Source organism: Cibotium barometz, chromosome 17 (assembly GCF_041138505.1).
Source record: "Cibotium barometz isolate CiBa-2024 chromosome 17, ASM4113850v1, whole genome shotgun sequence".
In the NCBI taxonomy this organism is placed as follows: domain Eukaryota; kingdom Viridiplantae; phylum Streptophyta; class Polypodiopsida; order Cyatheales; family Cibotiaceae; genus Cibotium; species Cibotium barometz.
The window spans coordinates 38148871-38171018 of record NC_141062.1 but is presented as its reverse complement, the minus strand read 5'-3'; the positions used below and the strand labels follow the sequence as shown (position 1 = coordinate 38171018).

Here is a 22148-nt window from a genome sequence, read left to right as displayed (position 1 = left end):
CGTCCAGTCAGAGTTGTTGGCAAGTTAGGGAAGCACGTCTTTGTTGAAACCCCCCCCTCCCCAGGGATGATCACAGAGAGTGTTAGCCTTTGGTTGTATGGTGGCTGCCCTATCAGACATTTGCATTGGGACCCCGGTGAGTGGGTGTGGAGGAAGGATGCTTGCAACCTCTTGAAAAGCATGCCTTTTTTCAGTTATACGGTGCGGAATGCCAGACATCTTATCTTGAGACACATTCAGAGAGTCCCTACTCTTAGACCCCATTGGGAATCTTACGGCATTTCGATTGACATTCAGAGGGTTTTTTGGCGGAGATTGTGGCATTCTTATAGGAAGCCACAGATTTCCTCCTTTATTTGGGTTTCTCTTCATGGAGGTCTGGCCACCAATCAGTGGAGGTCAGTTATTGGTTCTTGCCCAGCATGCCCTAGATGTGCAGGAGTTTCGGAGTCAGTTTATCATTGTTTATGGGAATGCAGGGAAGCACAGAGGGTTCGGTCTGCGATTGCACACCTCTTTGGTAGGATTAAGAGGGATGCTATCATTTCTTTTGGTTCTATCATTTGGTTGACACACTCTGGGGCTCAGCTGAGATTTGAGGGGATTAACAAGAGCTTGGCCATTATGGTTAGGCAAGGAGTTGCTCGACAGTGTTGTCTTCAGGATCTGCCACTTTCACACTTTGTCCCTCCGGCACGGAGGTTAGACAGTTCTTGGGAGATTATTGCTAACATCTTAGCCTGGAATATCTGGAAGGCTAGATGCACCGAGGCTATTGAGGGTACTCGCGTTCTTGTTTCTCAGTGTCTTTACAGGATTTGGAGTGCTACTGAGAGGAAGCGCGGCCAGTTTATGAGGGAGTGGGACATTGGTATCTTTTTCACGTCCTCTCATTCGGGACCCTATTGGTAGCACAGGGCTCCTGATTGGTTGAGATCTCAACCTTGCTTGGTGTGAAATCTCCATTTTGTAAAATTTTTTCATACTTAATAGAAGTCCCCTTTCTTTAAAAAAAATAAAAAAATTAGACGATGGAAAGGCTAAGGATCATGATAGACACAAACACTATTTTTGCATAAGGACGAATTAACTTTGCACTTATCCTTGCCAATCTCCTCAATGAGGTGGTTTTCCAAGGCTTTTTCCAAACCTGGATGTTTAATAACATCATCCCTATGAAAAAGCTGGGGACCCGATGTACCCGATTAACTACAGGAAATCACAAAATGGGAAGGCTAAGGATCATGCTGGTCTACAAACATAACTTTTTGCATATGGATGAAATATTATTGCACGTCCTTCCCGAGCTCTACAAACTGAATTTCATCCTCTGATGAGGTGTTGCAAAAGCATTTAGGGGCCCTTGGCCCTTGAGAAATTTTGTGACCAGAAAGAGCTCAAGGTCAACCTCTGTAAGAGGAAGGCCATGATTTTCCGAACTTTAAAGAGTGGAATGCATAGACATAAACTCAGTTACAAAAGGGGCCCCAATTGAACTTGGTTGAGTATTGTGCTTAGTTGGAACTGGTTTTCTGGGGTCATAGTTCACCATGCAGGGAGCTGCAGAGGAGGATTACCTTTGTGAAGTGAATCATGGTTCGGCTAGGATAGAGAGGGAATGCTTCCAGACACACTTTCAGGGTCCTCAAATGAAAAGTCTGTTCTTCAACTCCTTGATCTGACCAGCAGTCATTTATACTCATATAGATATGTGAATGCTTTGCACACATGGATGATTTAGTATAATTTGTGATTTGATTTCTTATCCACAATGTTGTCAAGAACCACATCACACATGCATATGTACACGCATTCACGCGCTCACAATGTTGCTACAAATCAGAAGAGAGACATACACACACCGCACACACTTTTTTTTTTTGTAATGATTATTTCGATTACTAGTGGGAAACCTCAGAATGAGGAAAACCCACAAAAAGCATCATAGTGAACAGGGGCATGATCAAAATATATCCGTGAAAAGGCTATACAATGATGGGTCAATCTCATGTAGAGAGAGACAATCATAAAGGGATTGATGTAAAGATTCTTTGAAATAGTGAAAGGCTTGAACACACGCACACCCACATGCACATACATATGTTTATGTATATCTACATGCATACATACACATAAACACTATTTCCAAAAAAAAAGAGTAAAGCGATAAATAGTTAATTCAGATGCCCCTTCACTAGCACTACCTTTCATATTTTCAACTCAAAAATAAAAATAATGAAGGTTGTGTTGCTAACTGCAAAGTAGATCATGTATAGATGCGGCTAAAAAAATTCAATCTAACCTGCAGGTCCCTCAGGAGCTCCTCCTAAGTTCAAATGAAGAGCACCCATCAATGTACGATAGCAACGATCTGTCAAAGGGGTTATTACCAACCGGCTGCTATTTCCCAAATATTCGAAAGCATAATTTTGAGATGCATTTATCATTCGTACCACTACAATGCCATTTTCATATGCATATCTGCAACACAATTCCATGTTTATCATGATGGACATAAAGAATTTGCTATGAAATTCTCTCTTTTGAAATAATATTTTTTTTCCTTTTTTGCAGGGGTGCGCCGCGCGGGGGGGGGGGGGGGGGGGGGGGGGGGGGGTGGGGGGGTGCAAGTGTGTTTCAATCATCTCAAAAACATGTCCTATGGTATGTCCACTTTGGTCACTTGAATTTTGGCAGTTTGTTGCTCCTTCAAAGACAAGGGATGGGGTCAGACTTGCCACATCATGTGAGGTGTACATTTTGGGCAAAGTGCAACGGGCATCATTCCCGCTGAAAAATGGATTAGTAAGGGATGTCTAGAATTACAGTTTATACACAGTGATGTATGTGGTCCTATGAGGACACCCTCTATCAGGGGATACCTTTATTTTGTGACATTCATTGATGACTACTCTAGGCATGCTTGGGTGTATCCATCCAAGCAAAGCCTCGTGGCTTCTCCCACTGGCCACGCAGGGTGTTTGATGTCTTTCCATATTATTTGGATGGACTTAGCAGGTGGCATGGTAATGCCCACCATGGCCTTGCTGCAGCGAGCACGCCAAATGTTCCATATTGCTATACTGCTGATGATCACCCACCTTTTTGTCCTCCCTACTGGGGTGGTTGATAACAAGGCTATCATGATATTGTGGTGAGAGAGGAGCGGGGCGAGGTCCTGTCCCGTCTCCTCATATGCTGGGACCGATGCTGATTCGGAAGCCTAGGCTACCGCCCCCTAGGTAATGGTGTGGGTAGATGCTTGGTCCACAGTAAAGATATGGAGGATGCACAACCATGGTGAAGATAGGAGAGGTGATGGTGCGGGTAGATGCATGGTCCATGGTGAAGATATCGAGGATGCACAAGCAAACCTGTTGCGCCTCGGGTGAGATACGTCCAATTGCTAGTGAGGTGCCCAAAAGCTGCCCACAGCCGTTTTCAAAAATCATGGAGGAAACGCGCAGAGGGATGCCTGGAGTCTGCTTGTGTACTACTGCCACCGCTGGAATATTGTCAACCTTTGGCATCTGAATCCTGCTACCCAGAGGGATGTCATGGGCGTCCTTGGGGTTGACGGGATCCTGCTATTGTCACTCACCTGGATTCCACTACAACTGCATCAGTGGTCGGCCCTCACATAACCATAATCTCCACAATCTCTCTTTGGTCACTTTGCCTTGGGGGGGGGGGGGGGTGTGTCAACGTGCCATTTGTGGTCCTGAAACCCGATTACTCTCACCCTTTGCAAAATGCAGTTGCTGAGGTCCTCCATTGAGGGGGGGGATTCACTCAAACTACCCTGTGGCCCTTTAGAGTGAGGGTGCCTCCATCAGCACCATGGACTACCATCCACATATCATGTCTAGTAAAAACCCCTACCCACTCAGGGGGAGTCGGGTCCAAGAATGGTGCAAGCCAATTCGGAGGGATGGAGTCGATGTTGAGGGTGAGCCACTTTCCAGGAGGTGAGACTATCTCTACCTCGGATCCTAGCTAGGCTCTGCTCTTGAGCCTTTGGTGGGAGCCGCCTAGAGGGGAGCCACTTTCCAAGAGACTGGGCCGGTCCCTCGCTCAATGTGCCTCATGAGACATGAGGACGGGAGCCTAGCTTGTGGCCACTATGAAGGCTAATCAAGGGTTTCCAGACTAGTGGGGCTGACGAAGTCTCTCCTCGTCCAAGAATGGGGGGGATTGGTGAAGAGCAAAACGAATGTAATCCCAAGCTCAGAAGAGGCCGCCTGCAAATCGGTCCTTGAAGGAAGAGCTCAGGGCATGGGTCCTCATCTCTGTGAAGATTTATCTGAGGCTCGGGGGACTAGAAATAGCCAAGAACGCAAGTGTGAGCGGAGATGCGAGCCATGAGAAAGTCCTTCCGGGCCTTACCACTTAGGAGGAGGCCTCTGATGATGAGCTTGCCCAAAAGGGATTTGCTTTGCATAGAAATAATGCCCAGGCCACCTTTGTGTGGCGAGGCCCAATGACGAGTCTCCAAGCCACCTTGGCTTGCTGGTTTGCCATCACCGCCTGCCCAAATGAAGTTGTGGATCAATCGTTGTACCTAACCATTAAATGCTCTAGAAAAGGCCCATCAAGAGGTGATGTACCACATGGTAGTGAGAAGGACCTAGTCCACTACCACTACTCAACCAGTGAGTGGGAGCTTGGTTGTGTTCCAGTAAGAAGCATCTTATCGACGCTCAGAAGGATGGGGGCAAGCTGCTGCTTTGAAGTGATGTCGATCCTGACTGTGCAGCCAAGATAACGCACTAGGGCACCCCTCGGAATCCACTGGAAGGATTAAATCGGAATAGAGGATGAGCTAACTCAAAATTCACATGACTTGTGCTAGTTGATCTCCCCTCCTTTGAGGTCTGGCAAAAGATCTCAACTGCATCCATAAACCTTTGGAGATTCTACACATCTCTGGAGAGGTAGGCCGTTGTGTCATCTCCATGTAGTCCGGTTTCCTAGGAAGCTAAAAAACTGTTCACGCCTCCGTCACAAAAAGGAAGAGGAAGGGTGCAAGGGGACAACTGTGGCATATTGAACGAGAAAGTGGAAACCTCTCACCTTGAGCGCCGTGGATTAGGACCTGATTGTTAGAGGCCAAGTAGAGGGCGGAGACACCTTGGATCCAGGTGGCAGGGGAATCCATCTGGGCAATGGCGGTCACCTCCCAAAAGGTGAAGATGCTATCCAGGATGCTCCTATCTTGAATAAAACCTCTTGATTCCAGTGTCGGAGTCCATTACCACCCCATATGTGGCTATTCACATGTTCACTTGGCACAAAGATTCTGTCCTCAGCATTCTTGTTGTGGACATCATTGACACCCTCTTCTGAACATCAGCATGTTGCTCTAAGTCGCATCTTGGGTGCATTTTCATGCAAACATGTAACTTTCTCAATCATGTGTATATGGTTTTGATGATTGTATGGTTGGACCTAATTCGAGAGTCAACAAACTTATGCTTGAGAAGGTTGTAGGAGCCACTGAGTGTGTGGTGCAGTAGGTCACGAGCCAAGGGGGCGGAGAGTTAGACCTAATTCTTGGTGCAGTAGGGAGAAGATGGCTTGGTAACATGATTACTCAAGCATGACTCTACCTTCTCTTTCTCAAGTGGTTGATGATGGGTATTTTTTGTTTCTTGGATTGTGGTAGTTCATGGTTATACACATGTATGGAAGTTATGTGCTAGTTTTCATGTTCACCAGGATGGTGGACTCTTAATACCGAGGGCACCTGTAGAGGGGTAGGTTGCCCGTGGTATGCACCTGAAGAGGGGTAGGTTGCCCGTGGTATGCACATGTGAAATCATGAGGTGTGTGTGAATTATCCCACATGAACGGATTATAATGCCTACAGGCTTTTTGTATAAAAGGGGATTTTCCCAACGTTTTAGCCGTACTTGTAGCAGACCTTGCTGCCCGGCACACTAGGGTTTTGTGACACCTACGTCACCCTCGCTTTTCTTACAGTGACTTAGTGCTCCTTTATCAGGCTCAATACCTCAAACACACCAAAAAGTTAGTACTTGCATGGGCAGGCCCCTACAAGGTTCAGGACATTATCTTGCCACAAGGTGCAGTGCAATTGTGCACGCTGTCCAATGAGCGCCTTCCTTTAGTCAATGGGTCCAGGCTCAAGCTCTACCTCCAACTTCGGCCTGAAAACCATCCGTTCGCAAGCCCCAATGTTGAATGACCAAAGAAAACAAAAAAACCTGCCTAAAAACTGTCTTGGCAGGAAGGGCACAACCTTCCTCTGTCCCCATCCCATTAACTCTTTTAACCTTTTCTCTCTCCTTGCCAATTCCCCCTTCCCTCTCCACCACACCATCATTCTCACCCGCTTCTTGAACTGGCCACTCTCTTGGTGCTACCTCAACCGCACCTTCCTCTCTCTCCTCGACAACCACCCTCTCTACAGGAGCTGAAGGCATACATCAAGACTGTGGAGGACAACACCAAGAAGGCGTTGGGCGTGCAGAAGAAGGTGATGGACAGGGTCCTGAACCAACATGAAAAATAGTTCGAAGGCCTCCACAAGTGGTTGCCCGGCACACTACATGGTGGCTCTTCTCTAGACAGTATGTCCGGAGTCCCCGATGCTCACAGCACAACACAGAAGACACTATGGAGTGGAACACAACACAAGAAGAGACAAGACAACAAAAGAAACGAGAGCACTTGCACTACTCAGAGAACACTGATACATGTCCTTCACTGTACCGTGCACACTCAGCTGAAGAACACGACACAGCTCAAGCTGATGACAAGGGACTGTAGAACACAGGGGACAAGCGGGATAAGGATGTCCTTCAGGATGATGGTGAGGGATGAAGGATAAAGGATATCCTTCAAAATGGGTAAGGATGTTATCCTGGGATAGGGATGTCCTCCAAGATGGGACGAGGGGCCATATATGCCTGAGGCCGAGTCGGTGGAATCTCCTATCTTTGGTGGATGCCTTGAGGTGGCAGCGTAGCCTTTGGTAGAATCTCCTATCTCTAGGAGATGTCGTTGGAGTGTCAGTCGGTGCCGTTGGAGCCTTCAATGCTCCGTCCACATCTTTGTGTCAGTTGTGGTCGTGCGTCTCCTCTTCGGATGATCCCAAATGCTTGGTGCCTCTATTGACTCACTATGACAGTGTGGCGGTGTGACATTGTCACACTATCGCGGTGGACAGTCCTTGTGACAACACCCTTGGTGGCTACAGGTCGCTCACTACTAGAGTGCAAACCGTCCTTGGTGAGGAAGATAGAAGTATGTTGCCTTGAGAAGGATTACATATATGGAAAGTATACATCATGTGGTTATCACATTATGGAAAGATGGTGCAGAAAAAAAGGACATCATATAAAGATGGTATATACAAGGAGATTAATAACAGGAGAAATAAATAACTAGAGTCTTTTTTTTTGTCTCCTCTTTTCTCATATATATATATATATATTTTTCTAGATGCCATGATCTTTCCTTCCTTTTGCAAAGCACTCCAGATTTACATTGTCAACCTTCAAGATATTTTAGGATACACCAATACCATGTGCTTGTCGAGAGAAGCATTTTATCAAATCTATGGCCTTCTTTTACCAACTTCTTTTTCCCTGGTTGTTGCAAGACATAGACAATTCGTCCATCTGGAAGAAGCATCATTGCTACCAAGGTCATTCCAGTAGGCACAGGCTCTCGACCATAGATGACAGGCTACACCTGCCCATATCCTCTGTGTGAGCCATTACCAACAAACAGTCTATTCAGAAAATCACGGCCATTCCGACTGGAATCGTCAGGAGAAAGGTTGCCCAGGGCCTTCCCCCTTGGAAGACTCTTCCTCTCTTTTCTTGAGCTTGTCTTTAAACGGGCTTGCATCATAGATGCCATCCATGCATAGCAACGCCTTGCTAACCTTGTGATTGTGCAAAGTAGCCCATCCATAGGCGCTCGTTGACTACCTGCTGTTGATCCAGAAAGCACCCAAAACATCACCATGATGTGGGTGATCTTCTCCGCTACATAGTTGCCCCCACCACATAAACAGTGTCGGCCTTGAAAGTCCTGGCGAAGAGGCAGGAGGCACACCAGTTCCTGCGCCGGACTCTTGACACACTTGCTGCAGAGCTACTGCGATTTGCTGAAATCTAGCAAGAGAAGGGTTCTCTTCAGCCTACGACCGAGAGAGAGAGGGAGGGAGGAGGGGACGGGCATGTGAGTCGGGGTGTGGTGGGGGGGGGGGAGTCAAGAGGGGGACCGGTTGGGCAGAGTCGACAGAAAAAAAGAGAGTGGGGTGGGTTGGGGTGAGTCAATGAAGAGGGGAGGCCGGTTGGGGAGAGTTGACGAAGAGGGAGGGGGAGCGAGTGAGTCGATGAAGGGGGGGGGGGGGGGGGGTTTGGAGAGAGTAGACAAAAAGGGGGGGTTGGTTGGGGAGAGTGGACAGGGGGTTGGGCGGGTAGGTGAGTCGAAGAAGAAAGGGGAGGCAGGTGAGTGGGTCGACAAATGTGAAAGGGGAGGGCTCTGAGTAAACGAAGAGGGGGGAAGGGTTGGGTGGGTTGTAGGCCACTCCATAGGTGTCACTCATTCCTTGGTATGTGCCTTGTAGGCCTAGATATTATCAGTTAGGACCTATGGTACAGTTAGTACTAGTTCCAATTGGGACACCTAGTACACATATGACACCCAGTTTGGGTTTCATCATATTAGGTGTATCTTTTGTACTTTTTAGAACTTCAGCAATAGATCTTCTACAGCACGCTTTGCTTCTTGCCTCCTCTCCTGTTGCTTCCGTTGTCCACTCCACCCAGCAGTGGTATCAGAGCAGGCTTTGCCCTTCAGTTCTCGCCAGTTTCAATCTTCCCGAGCCTCCCCCTTGCTCATTGGAGCTGATTTCTTGCTGGTCGACTGGTTTCTACTACTCGAATCCACACGTGTGAGCTCCTACATCTGTTCAGAGGCATTCCATCGTGGAGTCAAACCCTAGAAATTTGGGGTTTTGCTGAATTTACAGTTGTACTGCTGCTCTGAAGCATTTGGAAGTTGGCAGTGACATTCTGGTGGAGTATTGGGCAAAATTTCCTTCATCGCACATCGAGCCGGCTCCCGTCTTCTCCCGTTGCTCTTTGTACTTGGTTTTGGAGGTTGTTTGATTGTTGACCTAATCAAATCAAAGGGCTTGCTGTTAGAAGCTCCCTCGAGCATTTTCAACAGTTCGGGAAGCTCTTTTATTGAGGTATTTCATTTCTGCAAATTTTTTCCTTTCATTTGCAGCTTCTTTGGCATTGGATAAGGCCCTTTAATCAAATCAAATCAAAGGGCTTTGCTGTCCTTCACTTCCTCTTGCTGTTAGAAGCTCCCTTGAGCATTTTCAACAGTTCGGGAAGCTCTTTTATTGAGGTATTTCATTTCTGCAAATTTTTTCCTTTCGTTTGCAGCTTCTTTGGCATTGGATAAGGCCCCGTGCTGCCTTGGGAAGGTCCCATTCTGCATTGGGATTTTTTATTGCAGGTCTATACTTTGTGACAGTTGCACATTTGCAGTCATTTTGTGGACAACAAGCATCATATTTGCAGTTGAAAGCCTTGAGGGTCATTTGGTCACTTTATTTGCAGTTGAGAGCTTGAGGCTCCTAATCTTGCCTTTGTCACATTTGGATTTGTGCATTTGTCTGCATAATGGCCAGTGGCAAGGATGATCTTTTTGGGGCTTTCGGTGCTGAAGACAAGCTTGATGGGGTGAATTATCCTATGTGGTCATTTATGATGAAGCATGTCTTGGTGGCCAAGAATTTGTGGAATATTGTGAATGGCAATGAGCCTAGGCTTGTCAGGCAAGCTACATCTTCCACTAGTGATGTCACATCCAGTGGTTCTTCCCGTGATGCCTTTGTACCTCCTACTCAGGAGATGATTCAGTGGGATGGTCGTGATGCTAAGGCACATGCATTGATTGCTCTTTCTGTTAAGAAGAGTATTGTACCTCATATCAGATCATGCGTTACTGCTAGGGAGTCTTGGGATAAGCTTGCCTCTTTGTATTAGGTACGCAACGAGGCCCGTGTTGCCTATCTCCGCAAGCAGTCAAAGGATCAACATATGAATGAGGGTTGGATGCCTATTTGACAGCTATCAAAGATTTGAAAGAGCAATTGGCCAACATTGATGAGGATATTCCTTATTCTCAACTTGTATCCGGCACATTGGATGGATTGCCTGACTCTTACCAAGGTTTTGCTACTACCTTGAGGTTGGTTGCCATGGGCAATGCCAACTACTATTCCTTGATCAGTTGGTTGCACTTTTATTGCAGGAGGAGCAGAGTCGCTCTAACAGAAATGCCAGTATGCGTTCTGATCAAGCATTTGCAGCCAATGATAGGAATAAGGGAAAATTTCAGAAATCTGCCCCTAAAAATACAGCAAATCAGTCTTCTTCTTCATCATCCCAGGGTGATCAAAAGAAGAAGAAGAGGTGTAATTACTGCAAGGTTGCAGGCCATGATATAGCTGAATGCAGAAAAAGGATTACTTCTGAGAAGAAGAAGAAAGAAAAGGGACTTGTGGTCTCCACTGCCTCTGGCAATGATGCCACTCCTAATGAGCATGCTCATTTTGCCACGGAACAGTCTTGGAGTTTCATAGTCCAATGCCCTTATGATCCTTCTGTACATGATGCAGGTGCTGCTTGCATGTCAGTTTCAGCTTCCACGTGGTTCTTTGATAGTGGTGCTTCTAAGCACATCACTTTCTGCAGGACATTGTTCACTTCCCTTGCTGATGCCCCAAAGGGGGGTTCTGTGACGTGTGCCAACAATGCATCCTATATGGTTAAGGGTGTTGGGCAGGTTGTAGTCACTTTAGTTGCAGGCAATGTTGTCACTCTGGAGAATGTTTTGTATGTGCTAGGCATACGCAAAAATCTTATTTCCATTTCAGCTTTTGCTACGTGTGGACATAAGATTGTTTTTGATGGGCATAGGTGTGCAGTCTATGACTTGAGTCATGCCGATGCTATTGTTTTGACTGGTACTCTTCAGAGGGGCTTGTATAGCCTCGATGCATATGATAGATGCAGTGACAGTTCAGCCCATGATGCCCATGCTGTGGATGCAGATGTACTCCTTGACAAATATTTATGGCATGAGAGGTTAGGTCACCTCAATCTTAATGCCTTGGTACGGTTGCCACAAATGGTTGAAGATATGCCACAGATGCACGTGCCTACTAAGAAACATATCTGTGAAGCTTGCCCTACTTGGCAAGATGCACCGCTTTGCTCTCCCCAAAGATGGCAGAGTTGGGGCATCTCGCAACTTATTTCTTGTTCACACTGATGTGTGTGGTCCCATGAAGACCGCATCTATTGGTGGCTTCTACTACTTTGTCACCTTCATTGATGACTTTACCACGTACACTTGGATATTTGCATTGAAGTCCAAGTCGGAGGTGTTCACATGCTTCAAGCACTTCATTGCCTTGGCTGAAAATGATGCAAGCTTGAAGATTGCCAATATGAAATCTGATAGAGGGGGGGAATACATGTCTAAGGAATTGAATGATTACTTGGCAACCCGTGGTATTCATCATGAGTGCACAGTGCCTTACACTCCTCAAAAGAATGGAGTTACTGAGCGGAAAAACAGGACCATTATGGAGATGGCTAGGTGTATGCTTAAGGGCAAGAATTTCAAGAATTTGCCTAGTATGTTTTAGTTGAATGCAGTGATGTGTGGAAATTATGTCTTGAATAGATGCCCAACTAAAGCATTGAGAACAGTCACACCCTATGAGGCTTGGAAAGGTCACAAGCCATCCATTTCCCATATGCGTACTTTCGGGTGTTTGGCCTATGCACATGTGTCTTCACAGAGACGGACAAAGTTGGATGATAAGGCTATCAAATGCATATTTTTGGGATACAGTGCAGAGAGCAGAGGTTATAGACTTTATGAGCCCTCATCACGTAGGGTGGTTGTCAGTAGAGATGTTATCTTTGATGAGACATCCTCTATGCCTTTGCGGGATTGCAAAATGCAGTCCACACTTGGTGTCTCGGACCATTTTGACAGTTTTGTGCCATTGCTTGGTTCCGATGCCTCCGATGATGCACCACAGGGATACACTCCTCCACATACTGCTCATTTACAGCCTATCACGCAGTCCGGACAGCCACCTGTTGTGACACAGATGCCACATGCTCTTGAGGATGTTGTGGAAGAGGCAGTAGAGCAGGAATTGGCTGATATAAGACAGCCTAAAAGAGCTCCTCGTTGGTTCTTTGAAACTTTGAAGGACAACAAGTTAGATGCTCCTTTGCCAGCCCGTACAAGAGCTGCAGCCAAAAGAGATTTGGCAAACTCGGTTGCTCATGCTTTGATTGCTACAGCATGTGATGAGGAGCCTGTTTGTCATAGAGATGCCTTTTCAAATAAGTTGTGGATGCAAGCCATGCAAGATGAATTGAACTCCATTCATGCCAATCACACATGGGAGTTATGTGACTTGCCTGCACAGGTAAACATGCTGTGGGGACTAAGTGGGTTTACAAAGTGAAGAGGAAAGCTGATGGTTCAGTTGACAGGTACAAAGCCCGTCTTGTGGCCAAAGGCTATGCTCACAAAGAGGGCATTGATTATGAAGAAACCTTTGCTCCCACTTCACGTATCACCACCATTAGATGTGTTATTGCCGTGGCTGCCCACAATAATTGGGAAGTGCATCAGTTGGATATCAAGACAGCATTTCTCAATGGTCTATTGGCAGAGGAAGTCTATGTTGCACAACCTCCTGGCTTTGAGGTTGTAGGTTCTGAAAAAAAGATATGCCGGCTTAAGAAAGCCTTGTATGGATTGAAGCAGGCACCTCGCGCTTGGTATGACAGGATTCACACTCATTTGCTCAGCCTTGGTTTTCAGAATAGTCCCACAGAGGTGACTTTATATATCCGCAAGAGGGGGACAGATTTGCTGATTTTGATCCTCTATGTGGATGACATGATTTTCACTGGGCCACATCCCAAGAAAATTGCAGATTTTAAACGGAAATTAGAGCAATCATTTGCTCTTACTCATCTTGGCCAGTTGCAGTACTATTTGGGCATACAATTTGCTCGGACTGAGGGGGGGATTATTATGTCACAATCCAAGTACATTGGGCAGCTCTTACAGAGATTTCAGTTTGAAGACTGCAAACCCGTCTCCACCCCATTAGAGACTGGTTTTCGTTTCTCTGCTGAAGATACCAGTGGACCTTGTGATGCTACCTCTTATCAGCAGGCAGTTGGTTGTTTATTTTACTTGTGTCATACTCGGCCAGACTTGCAGTACGTGGTCTCCCAGTTGAGCAGGTTTATGCACAGTCCTACTCATCACCATTGGCATGCAGTGAAACGTGTCTTCAGATATATCAAAGGCACACAACACTTGGGCCTTTTTTACAAGGCTGATTCTTCACTTATCATGCATGGGTTCACTGATAGTGATTGGGCTGGTTGCTATGATACATGCCGATCCCATAGTGGCAATTGTTTCATGCTTGGCTCTTCATGCATCTCTTGGTTCAGCAAGAAGCAAGCGACAGTTGCCACATCTAGTTGTGAGGTTGAGTACAGGGCAGCTTTCACAGCTACAGTAGAGTGTGTTTGGCTAGGGAAACTACTTGTTGCAGATCTTCTAGTTGGTCAGACTACTCCTACAGTCATTCATACTGACAGTCAGAGTGCTTTGGCTATTGCAAGAAATCCTGTGTTTCATGCTCGCACGAAACACATTGAGGTTCATTACCACTATGTCAGAGAGCGATGGTCAGATGGTGACATTCAGTTGTCTTACATTCCCACTAAAGACAACTTGGCAGATCTCTTCACGAAGGCTCTCCCGCGACCAAAGTTTGAGGCTTTTCGACAAGCTTTACACTTGGTACCATTTGTTACCTGATCTGCTACTTAGTACAGTCATAGGTTGCTATATCCATATTGACGAATTTGTGCAACCATGACCTTTAGTCTACAGGTATCTTGAGACGTTTCCAGGATACTTCAGCCCATACCGTCGAGGGGGGTTTGTAGGCCACTCTATGGGCTATCCATAGGTGTCACTCATTCCTTGGTATGTGCCTTGTAGGCCTAGATATTATCAGTTTAGGACCTATGGTACAGTTAGTACTAGTTCCAATTGAGACACCTAGTACACGTATGACACCCAGTTTGGGTTTCATCATATTAGGTGTATCTTTTGTACTTTTTAGAACTTCAATCTTCTACAGCACGCTTTGCTTCTTGACTCCGTCTCCTGTTGCTTCCGTTGTCCACTCCACCCAACACGGGTGAGGTGAGTCGACGAAAGCGGGGAACGGGTGGGCTAAGTCGACAAAGAGGGGAAAGGGTTGGTGGTGGGGTGAGTCGCCAAAAGCGGGGGACGGGACAAAAGGAGGGGGTTGACGGACGACCGAAGAAAGGGGGTGGTGGATGAGTCAACGAAGGGACGGGCGGTCGAAGAGGTGGGGTGGCGGATGATCCCAAAAGGGGAGGATGGACGGGGTTGAAGGGGTTGGCACGGTCCGATTGGAGGAAAAAGGTGAGTTGACAAGTGGGGCTGTCGGGCGGTGCCAGGAGGAGGGCGGATGACTGGAGAGAGGTGGGGGGAGTTGGTGGATAGTCCAAAAGTGGAGAGGTGGATGATCTAAGAAATGGAAGAGGTTTGACAGAGGAGTGGAGAGAAGGAAGGGGGGACGATGGATGGCCGAAGAGGGGGAGTTGGCAGACGGTCCGAGGAGAGAGGGGTAGGTGCTGTGGACAAGGGGAGGTGTAGACGGGCGGTCCAAGGGGGAGAGTGTAGGCAGATGATCCAAGGGAGTGACGCGGGTGGACAAGGGAAAAAGTGCAGGCGGACGAGGGAAGGTGTAGGCGGACAAACCAAGGGGAAGGTGTGGGACATTCCAAGGGTGAGAGGTGGAGGGGGTCCAAGTTGTGTAGGGGAGAGAGGAAGAAACATGCTAATGGAGAAGGTAGAACAGAAGAGGTAGACGCCCCAGCGTCGTCCATCAGAGTTCCAGCCGTGGAAAGGCTTCCCCTTCTTTGGTTGAAGTGAAGAGTGGAAAGCCACCATGAACATAGCAACCGGCTAAATAGGACAGGTCCTAACGGGTAGACTAGCAAGGGCAGGGAGTGGAGCACGGTTGGGGAATGCAGGTTTTTTTTTATTATATAAAATAATAACAGAAGGGGGGCTATAGGGAAGGAAAGGCGACAGGAGAGGCTTTTGAGGCTTTTGGGCGATGAGCCTTTATCCTGGAGTCGTTGACCAGCGGAAGAAGCAGGCCGTCCAAGGTGTGGAATTGTACGGCCCCATAAGAAAGAATTTGGTGGATTTGGAATGGTCCCTCGTGGCCTGCTCTAAACAACTCTCTGCAGTCCACATGCCCATGTATATGTGCATGCCCGATCTGTTTGCTCTCTTTGCTAGCTGCCTTGGCCTCAAAACTCTCCGACTCTCTGTTGTTCATCATCCGCTTTGTTGCTGCCCTTAGGAAGCTAGCATGTCATGCTTTTTCACATCATACCCGTCTGCTGTCCACATAACCATTGTGCGTAGGCTGTAACAATCCTCTGCCACAGTTTCAGGGCACCAAACTCAGCCCCTTCCCTACATGCAGAGAGTACGTGCCAAGGATAGATAGCTAAGCAAAAAGGAACGAGCTTCTTGGCCCGTTTCAGATAACGAACTCGGTACACTAGGACCAGTTGGCCATCCTGAAACTGCAGTTTCCTGGGATGGTGGTCATGCCATGCCTTCCTTTTGTTTTGTTCCAATTCCAAAGCTTGATTTGCCAATGCTTGGGTTTCATCCAGGATGGTTAGGTAGAGCAATGAAACGCTGTGGTTAGTGCCATGCTGGCGGGAGGTCCCTACCTCGAAGGATCCTGGTTGAATTCAAAGGGTAGAATGGCTTCCAAACCGTAGACGAGCCTGATAGGGGCTATGTCGGGTCGTGGCTTTGAAGGTGGTTTTGTAAGCCCACAAGGTGTCGAGGAGGGCCTCTGACTAGTGACTGGAGTGTTGATGGCACATCTTGCGGAGTCAGTGAGACAGAGCACCTTGTTGGTGCTTTCCGCCTGCCCATTGGTCCAGGGGTAATAAGCACATGACTTTTGGTGGAAGACCTTATAGCTGTGCTTAGTAAGGTGGTGATGGCTTCATTGACGAAGTGGGAACCTCTGCCACTAATGATTTCCAAGGGGCAACCAAGTGGACAAGGATGTGCTCATATAAGAAACGAGCCACCGTGTTGGCCGTGCAAGCCTTGGTGTCCTGGGCTTCCACCCAATTCGTCGCGTAATCAGTGGCGACAAGAATGTATGTGTACCTGCTTGGGTGTGCCACTGGGTCGATGGGCCCCATGAAATCAAGACCCCATTTCTCAAATGGAGACCAAGAGAGGGAAATCTGGAGGGGCCGGTGATTTTGATGGGTGGGTTTGGGCTTGCACCGTTGGCAAGTGTCACAAGATTTTGCAAACTGAATAGAATCTTTGAACATGGTGGGCCACCACATGCCATGCTTGAACAAAAGGGCGCCCGAAATGTGGCCGGGATAGTGACCAAAGGAGTTGCTCGACAGTGTTGTCTTTAGGATTTGCCACTTTCACACCTTTTTTTTTTTTTCAAGAAAAGATCCTTTCATTAGTTATATAAAGACGCCCATAGGGCTACAAAAGATCCTCTCCTGCTCGCAAGGAAAACAGAGCAGTGGACAAAGCAAGGCAGCCTGGGAGACTCCCTAGGTGCTGAAAAGTACAAGCATCAGTACTAAGAACTGAGGGGCTTAATCATACAATAGGAGGGGGGAAAAGCCAAACAGGTGGCCTGTAATGCCAACGGGGGGACCCTGCGTGTAGGGTATAGAAGGGGCCGCTGCGCCAGGTGATGTGGAAGGCTTGGCGCCGCAAGATCGCCTCATCCGAGTCACCCCAGATGCGGTCATACTGTCCTCGCAGGGTGTGGATCAACTCCTGCCAAATCCCCCGAACAGTCTCTGCTGGTGGCACCAATCTCCCCTCAAAGGCCCTGAAACACCAGGCCCTCCAGGTGAACCAGATGGTGAGGCTGCTGAGGAGCTCCCATCGTAGATTCCTCTCCTGTGTCCAACTGGCGGACGAGAAATCCGGTGAAGGAACAAGGCGAGGCTGGCCCCTAATAAATCTAATGGCCTGGCTGTCCTGCTTCGTCTCATAGCCCATAGCAGGCCCTAACGAAGTCGACCAAGCAGCGGCACCCCACGTATACAAACCCTCTGGAGAGAGAGGGGCAAGAATACGCAGCATCCGACCGCAGCCAAATCTGCTGTGCCTGAGGGCAATCCCAAAGGCAATGTCTCTGTGTCTCTATAGGGTGGCTGCATCGGACGCAGGCCGTCGGAAGACTAAAGAAACTCCTGTGAAAGTCCTTGTAGCCGCCAATGCCCCGCTGGAGCTGGGGAGACCATCCTCCTCGCCGTCAAAAGATGCCGCTTTAGCCGAACAGTATACTGGAAAAAGGTGATCTCTGTGGCCTCAAGGGCTGCATAAGGATCATGCCACTCGTACTCACCAGGGTCCCACTGTAGCCGGGCCAAGGGGCGCGCTGCATATTCCCATATGCGCCAATCCGGGAGCACATCTGCAGGGTCGAGGTCAATATGCCGCTTTCGAGAAGCGGCGGCCACTACCCGTATCCTCTGAAAGGTGCACTCTGCAACCAAAGGCGACTCCACCTCTACTCTCTGAAAAGTCTGCCCTCATCCTGAATCTCATAGTAGAGGCAACTGCCATCCTCAGTGCAAGCTCTGACAGCAATCAGGATCTCCAGCTGTGTAAAGGCTCCCATCCACCGTGGGGCCACTAGCTCGAGAGGCGTAAACCACTCCTCTGTGAGTGCCTCCTGAATGTCATCCCTCATAATCAACCCCCCTTAGAAGTGACTCAGCCTCTCCACCTGTATCTCCTCTGGGAGACTGCAAAAGGCCTGCCAGTCTCCAAAGCTACGTGCTGGCCTGCCGCCAAAGGTCCCCAGGCTAGACGAGGCCGAGAACCTAGCATATGACCCTGCTCTGTGCGAACCGCTGGGCTCCAGATGAGCGGCTGTCTGGCCCGCTCCTCAACACAAGGAGGAGGTCGCTAAGAGAGCCCCGGTCTCAGCAGCTCCCAAGCTCTCAGGATGCTCAAAGCAAATCTATCCTCCCATCCTCTACTGAGGCCTGTCCTCCTCATCTCTATGAAGATCCATCGAATCTCTAGTGCCCAAGTGCCCCCTGCTGGGGGAGCCCGAGCCTGCAGCTACTGCAAGAGAAGCTCTTTCCAAGGCTCAACGCCTGGAAGCAGCCCCTGAACAATAAGCTTCCCCAATAAGGCTCTATAGACTCTGATCGACTGATCTATAATGCCCAAGCCTCCTTGTGCTAGCGGAAGTGTAATAACTGCCCAAGCAACCTTTGCCCGAGCTGGCTGACCGTCCCGCCCGGACCAAAGAAAGTTCCCGATCAACCTCTGTACCTGGCTGATGCAAGAGCTCGAGAAGATCCAGCAAGACGTAATGTACCACATGGTCGCTAAAAGCACCTGATTTGCCACCACCACCCTCCCAGCCAAGGATAGCCGAGCTGTACTCCAATACAAAAGCTTCTTCCGAATGCTCGGAAGAAGCGGGGCAATCTGCTGCCCAGGTGACAAATCTAGTCCAATCTGGCATCCCAAATATCGCACTGCTGTGCCAGGAGGGATCCATCTAAAACCGGCGTCTGGGCTCCATGCCGGAGTAGGAGCGCTACTGATCCAAAAGGCCACTGTCTTGTGCCAATTGATCAATGCTCCCGAAGCTGCACTAAAAACCTGGAGCGACTGCTCTGCCCGAATAAGATTGGCCTCATGGCCATGCAAAAATAAGCCCGTGTCGTCAGCAAACTCAGCATCGAGCAGGTCCTCCCTCCAGACTGGGAGCTGGAGTCCTCTCAAACCAACCTCCTCTGCCGTCAAATACATGCTCATAGCCTCACCAAAGAAGAGAAATAGAAACGGGGCGAGAGGACATCCCTGTCGGATTGATCTAGTCAGCTCAAAACTCGGCCCCCGTCCTCCTGCAATCAACACTTGGCTACGAGCTGTGGAATACAGAGCCGCCACCCCTCTAATCCAACCTGGCTCAAAGCCCAGGTGAAGCATAGTGCCCTCTAAAAAACCCCAATCGACTCTGTCGTATGCCTTCTCAAAATCGAGAAGCATCACGACCAAGTCCTCTTCAAGAAATCTAGCTCGGGCCGTCACCTCTCAAAAGGTGAAAATGTTGTCAAGGATACTACGCTCCTTGACGAATCTTGTCTGGGTAGCATGAATCAACTCCCCCAGGAAGGGCTGGATCCTCAAACTCAAGGCCTTTGCTAAGACCTTGTAGACAGTATTGAGGATCGTAATAGGTCTCCAATGCCGAATATCATCTGATACTCCCTCCCCCTTGGGGATAAGAAAGATCAAGCCCTCTGAAAAGCTCTGTGGCATCACCCCAGTGTCCAAAACATACTGAAAGCCTCTGCGGAGGCCTGGCCCCAAAAGGTCCCAATAGCGCATAAAAAAGGCAAGCGTCAATCCATCCTCCCCTGGGCAACTATGGCGCGGCAGGACCCTCAAGGCCTCAGCAAGCTCAACCTCTGAAAGAGGCGCACCCAGAACTGTATGCATACGATCTGTGACCCTCCTCTACACATGGGCCCACACAGTCTGTCTGCAAGCATCCCGAGCCTCAGTGGCTGGCTCCGCTGAAAGTAGGTCTCTATAGCACCCAGTGGCGATGGCTCTGATCTCCCCGGGCTCAGTAGCTACCGATCTGTCCGGCCTCCCAAGCTGACGGACTCCTGCTCGAGCATGGCGGGGTCCAGTGATCTCAAAAAACTCTCCAGTCACTCTATCACCAAGCTCCGTCCACTGAGAGGCCTGGCGGCGATAGTAAAACTCATGTCTCTGCTCCTTTGCCTCTCTAACCTCCTGTCGTGCCTGGCTCAGCTGGGACGCCATCCACTCACATGCAGGCTGCTGCTCCTGAAGGCGCTGGAGCAAAGCAAGGCTGCGTCTCAGCCGATGCTCCCGCTCGCGAGTCTCTCTCAGCTGTGTTAAAGTTGCCGCGTGTAGAAAAGAGCTAAGCTCGATCAGTCCCTGGGCACACTGGCCTGCTGCATCCTGGTCAGAGCACTAACTATCATGCCAGATCCTCTCAATGTCCTCAGCGAGACTAGGATCTGTAAGTACCCTCTCTGGGATCCTCAACTGCAGGCTGGGCTCCCGTGTCCTCTCCTCAAGTATCAAAATAACTGGCGCATGGTCTGAAAATGAGGTGCCAGCGAGAATGCCAACGGAGCCCCCTCGCTCCACTAACCAGTCGCCCACATAAAAGCAATCAATCCGTGATAGATTAGTCCCTCCCTGCCGGCGATCCGACCGAGAGAAACTAAGACTGTCCTGAGAGCGGGAGAAGGCCCCATGCTGCCATGCATCAGTGATCCTCAGTGACATGCAAAATCGCTCCCAAGCTGCAAGCTCCATGCCGTGCACTGTAACATGACTGCCTCCAACCCTATCGGCCGGGTCCTCTAGCATGTTGAAGTCTCCCCCAACACACCAGTGTGCGGCCTCTTGCAATGCATCCGTAATTTGGGTCCTGCTCTGGCACTAGCATGGTTGGGCGCATAGACGTTAAGCACGCCCAAGAGCTCATCATGCATCCTCAGAATGACATACTGTGCTCTACCAAGCACAATGATCCCTCGATCAACAATGGCCTGCCGCCATACATTTGCAATGACCATGCATACTCCTCCCTGTCCACCCAAAGGACCAAACCCTGTAGACCAAAAGGTGTCCCATCTACCAGGCATCACTGAACCATATCTCCGGATCCTGCTCTCACCCAAGTGGTGCTCCTACATCATCAAAATATCAATACTGCCACCAACCAGGCATCTCTGCAGCTCCTGCCTCAAGCAACCACGATAGCATATGTAATGTGCTCCGCCGAGGCCCTGTACATTCCATGAGATGATCCTCATGGATGACCTGCTGAGGTGGATGCTGTCTCAGCCGTACTGCGGGCCTTCGCAAGCAGCTTGGATGGAGAATAGTCCCCATCCGAGCGACTACGAATCTGCCCACCCGGTGTGCTGCAAGAATCACGGATCAGGCGCCAATGGCTGTGTCCCATGGCGACTGCCTCTCGCTCAGACATAGCAACCTCGTGAATGCATACATATCCAGGGTCGCGTGCTAAGTCTGCCACTATGCGAACGACCAAATGGCAAATCCCTGAGGCATCCACACTCCCGGGATCCAAGAAAAAATGAGCCAACTCCCATAGTCGGCCTATCACATCTGTCACCTCCAGATCGCTCACATGATGTGAAAACTCAACTGCCCGAGTCTTCAAAGTGCTAAGAGCGAGCTCCAGAGTCCACTCCCAGTCGCATGGGCCATAGAGAGAGAACGAGAAGGCCACCGCTGAGTCAAGTGCCTCCTCCCCGCGGGCCGGAGGTATCACTACATGAACTCGGAGCGGTGCTGGCTCATGGGGGCCCTCTGCTCCAAAAAGCCGTGTGAAGGAGTAATCAAAAGTCTCCGAGCGCTGTCTAGTGCCGAGGCGACTCAACCGACTGCGGATAGATGATATCCGTGAAGCCCGAATTGGCATGGTAAGTCTCCTCTGCGGTGCTCGATCAAGATCGGAGCTCAGAGCCCTCCGGACTGCAGGAGAACGCCAGGGGACTGCCAGGGCCTCCCGGGGAGCTGAGGCTGGTGGGGGGGGAGAAGGGGGGGGGCGAGGGGGGTGGAGAAGGAGCCGCTGCCGAAACCGGAGCGGGAGCGGGAGGCGGCGAAGGAGGAAGCGAGGCGGTAGGGGGGGATGGGGGTGGGGGGGTGAAGGAGGGGGTGCTGGCATCTCCTGGTCCTCAGTCGTCGCTGGGGTCTCCTCCTGTAGGGGAGAAAAGCTGTTCCTCACAGGAACCCAGTGGTGCTGAGTCTGAGGCTGCGGCTGCATCCGTCTCTGGGCATGCTGCTGCGGTTGTCTCCCTCGACGGCGCCCCTGTGCAGGCTGCCACTCCTAGGTCTCTGTGGCCTGAGCAGGTGTCCCGGAGGCTGCCTGC

At 49.4% G+C, this 22148-nt stretch overlaps 1 protein-coding gene across 1 annotated transcript in view; it reads right to left on the bottom strand.

The window, feature by feature from the left end:
* LOC147629972 (uncharacterized) overlaps positions 1-22148 on the bottom strand; it is a 300394-nt gene that overhangs the window by 128735 nt on the left and 149511 nt on the right. Inside the window, exon 20 of the mRNA XM_086811523.1 lies at positions 2303-2481. Coding sequence (XP_086667649.1) covers positions 2303-2481 — 179 coding nt within the window. The remainder of the gene's footprint in view (positions 1-2302; positions 2482-22148) is intronic.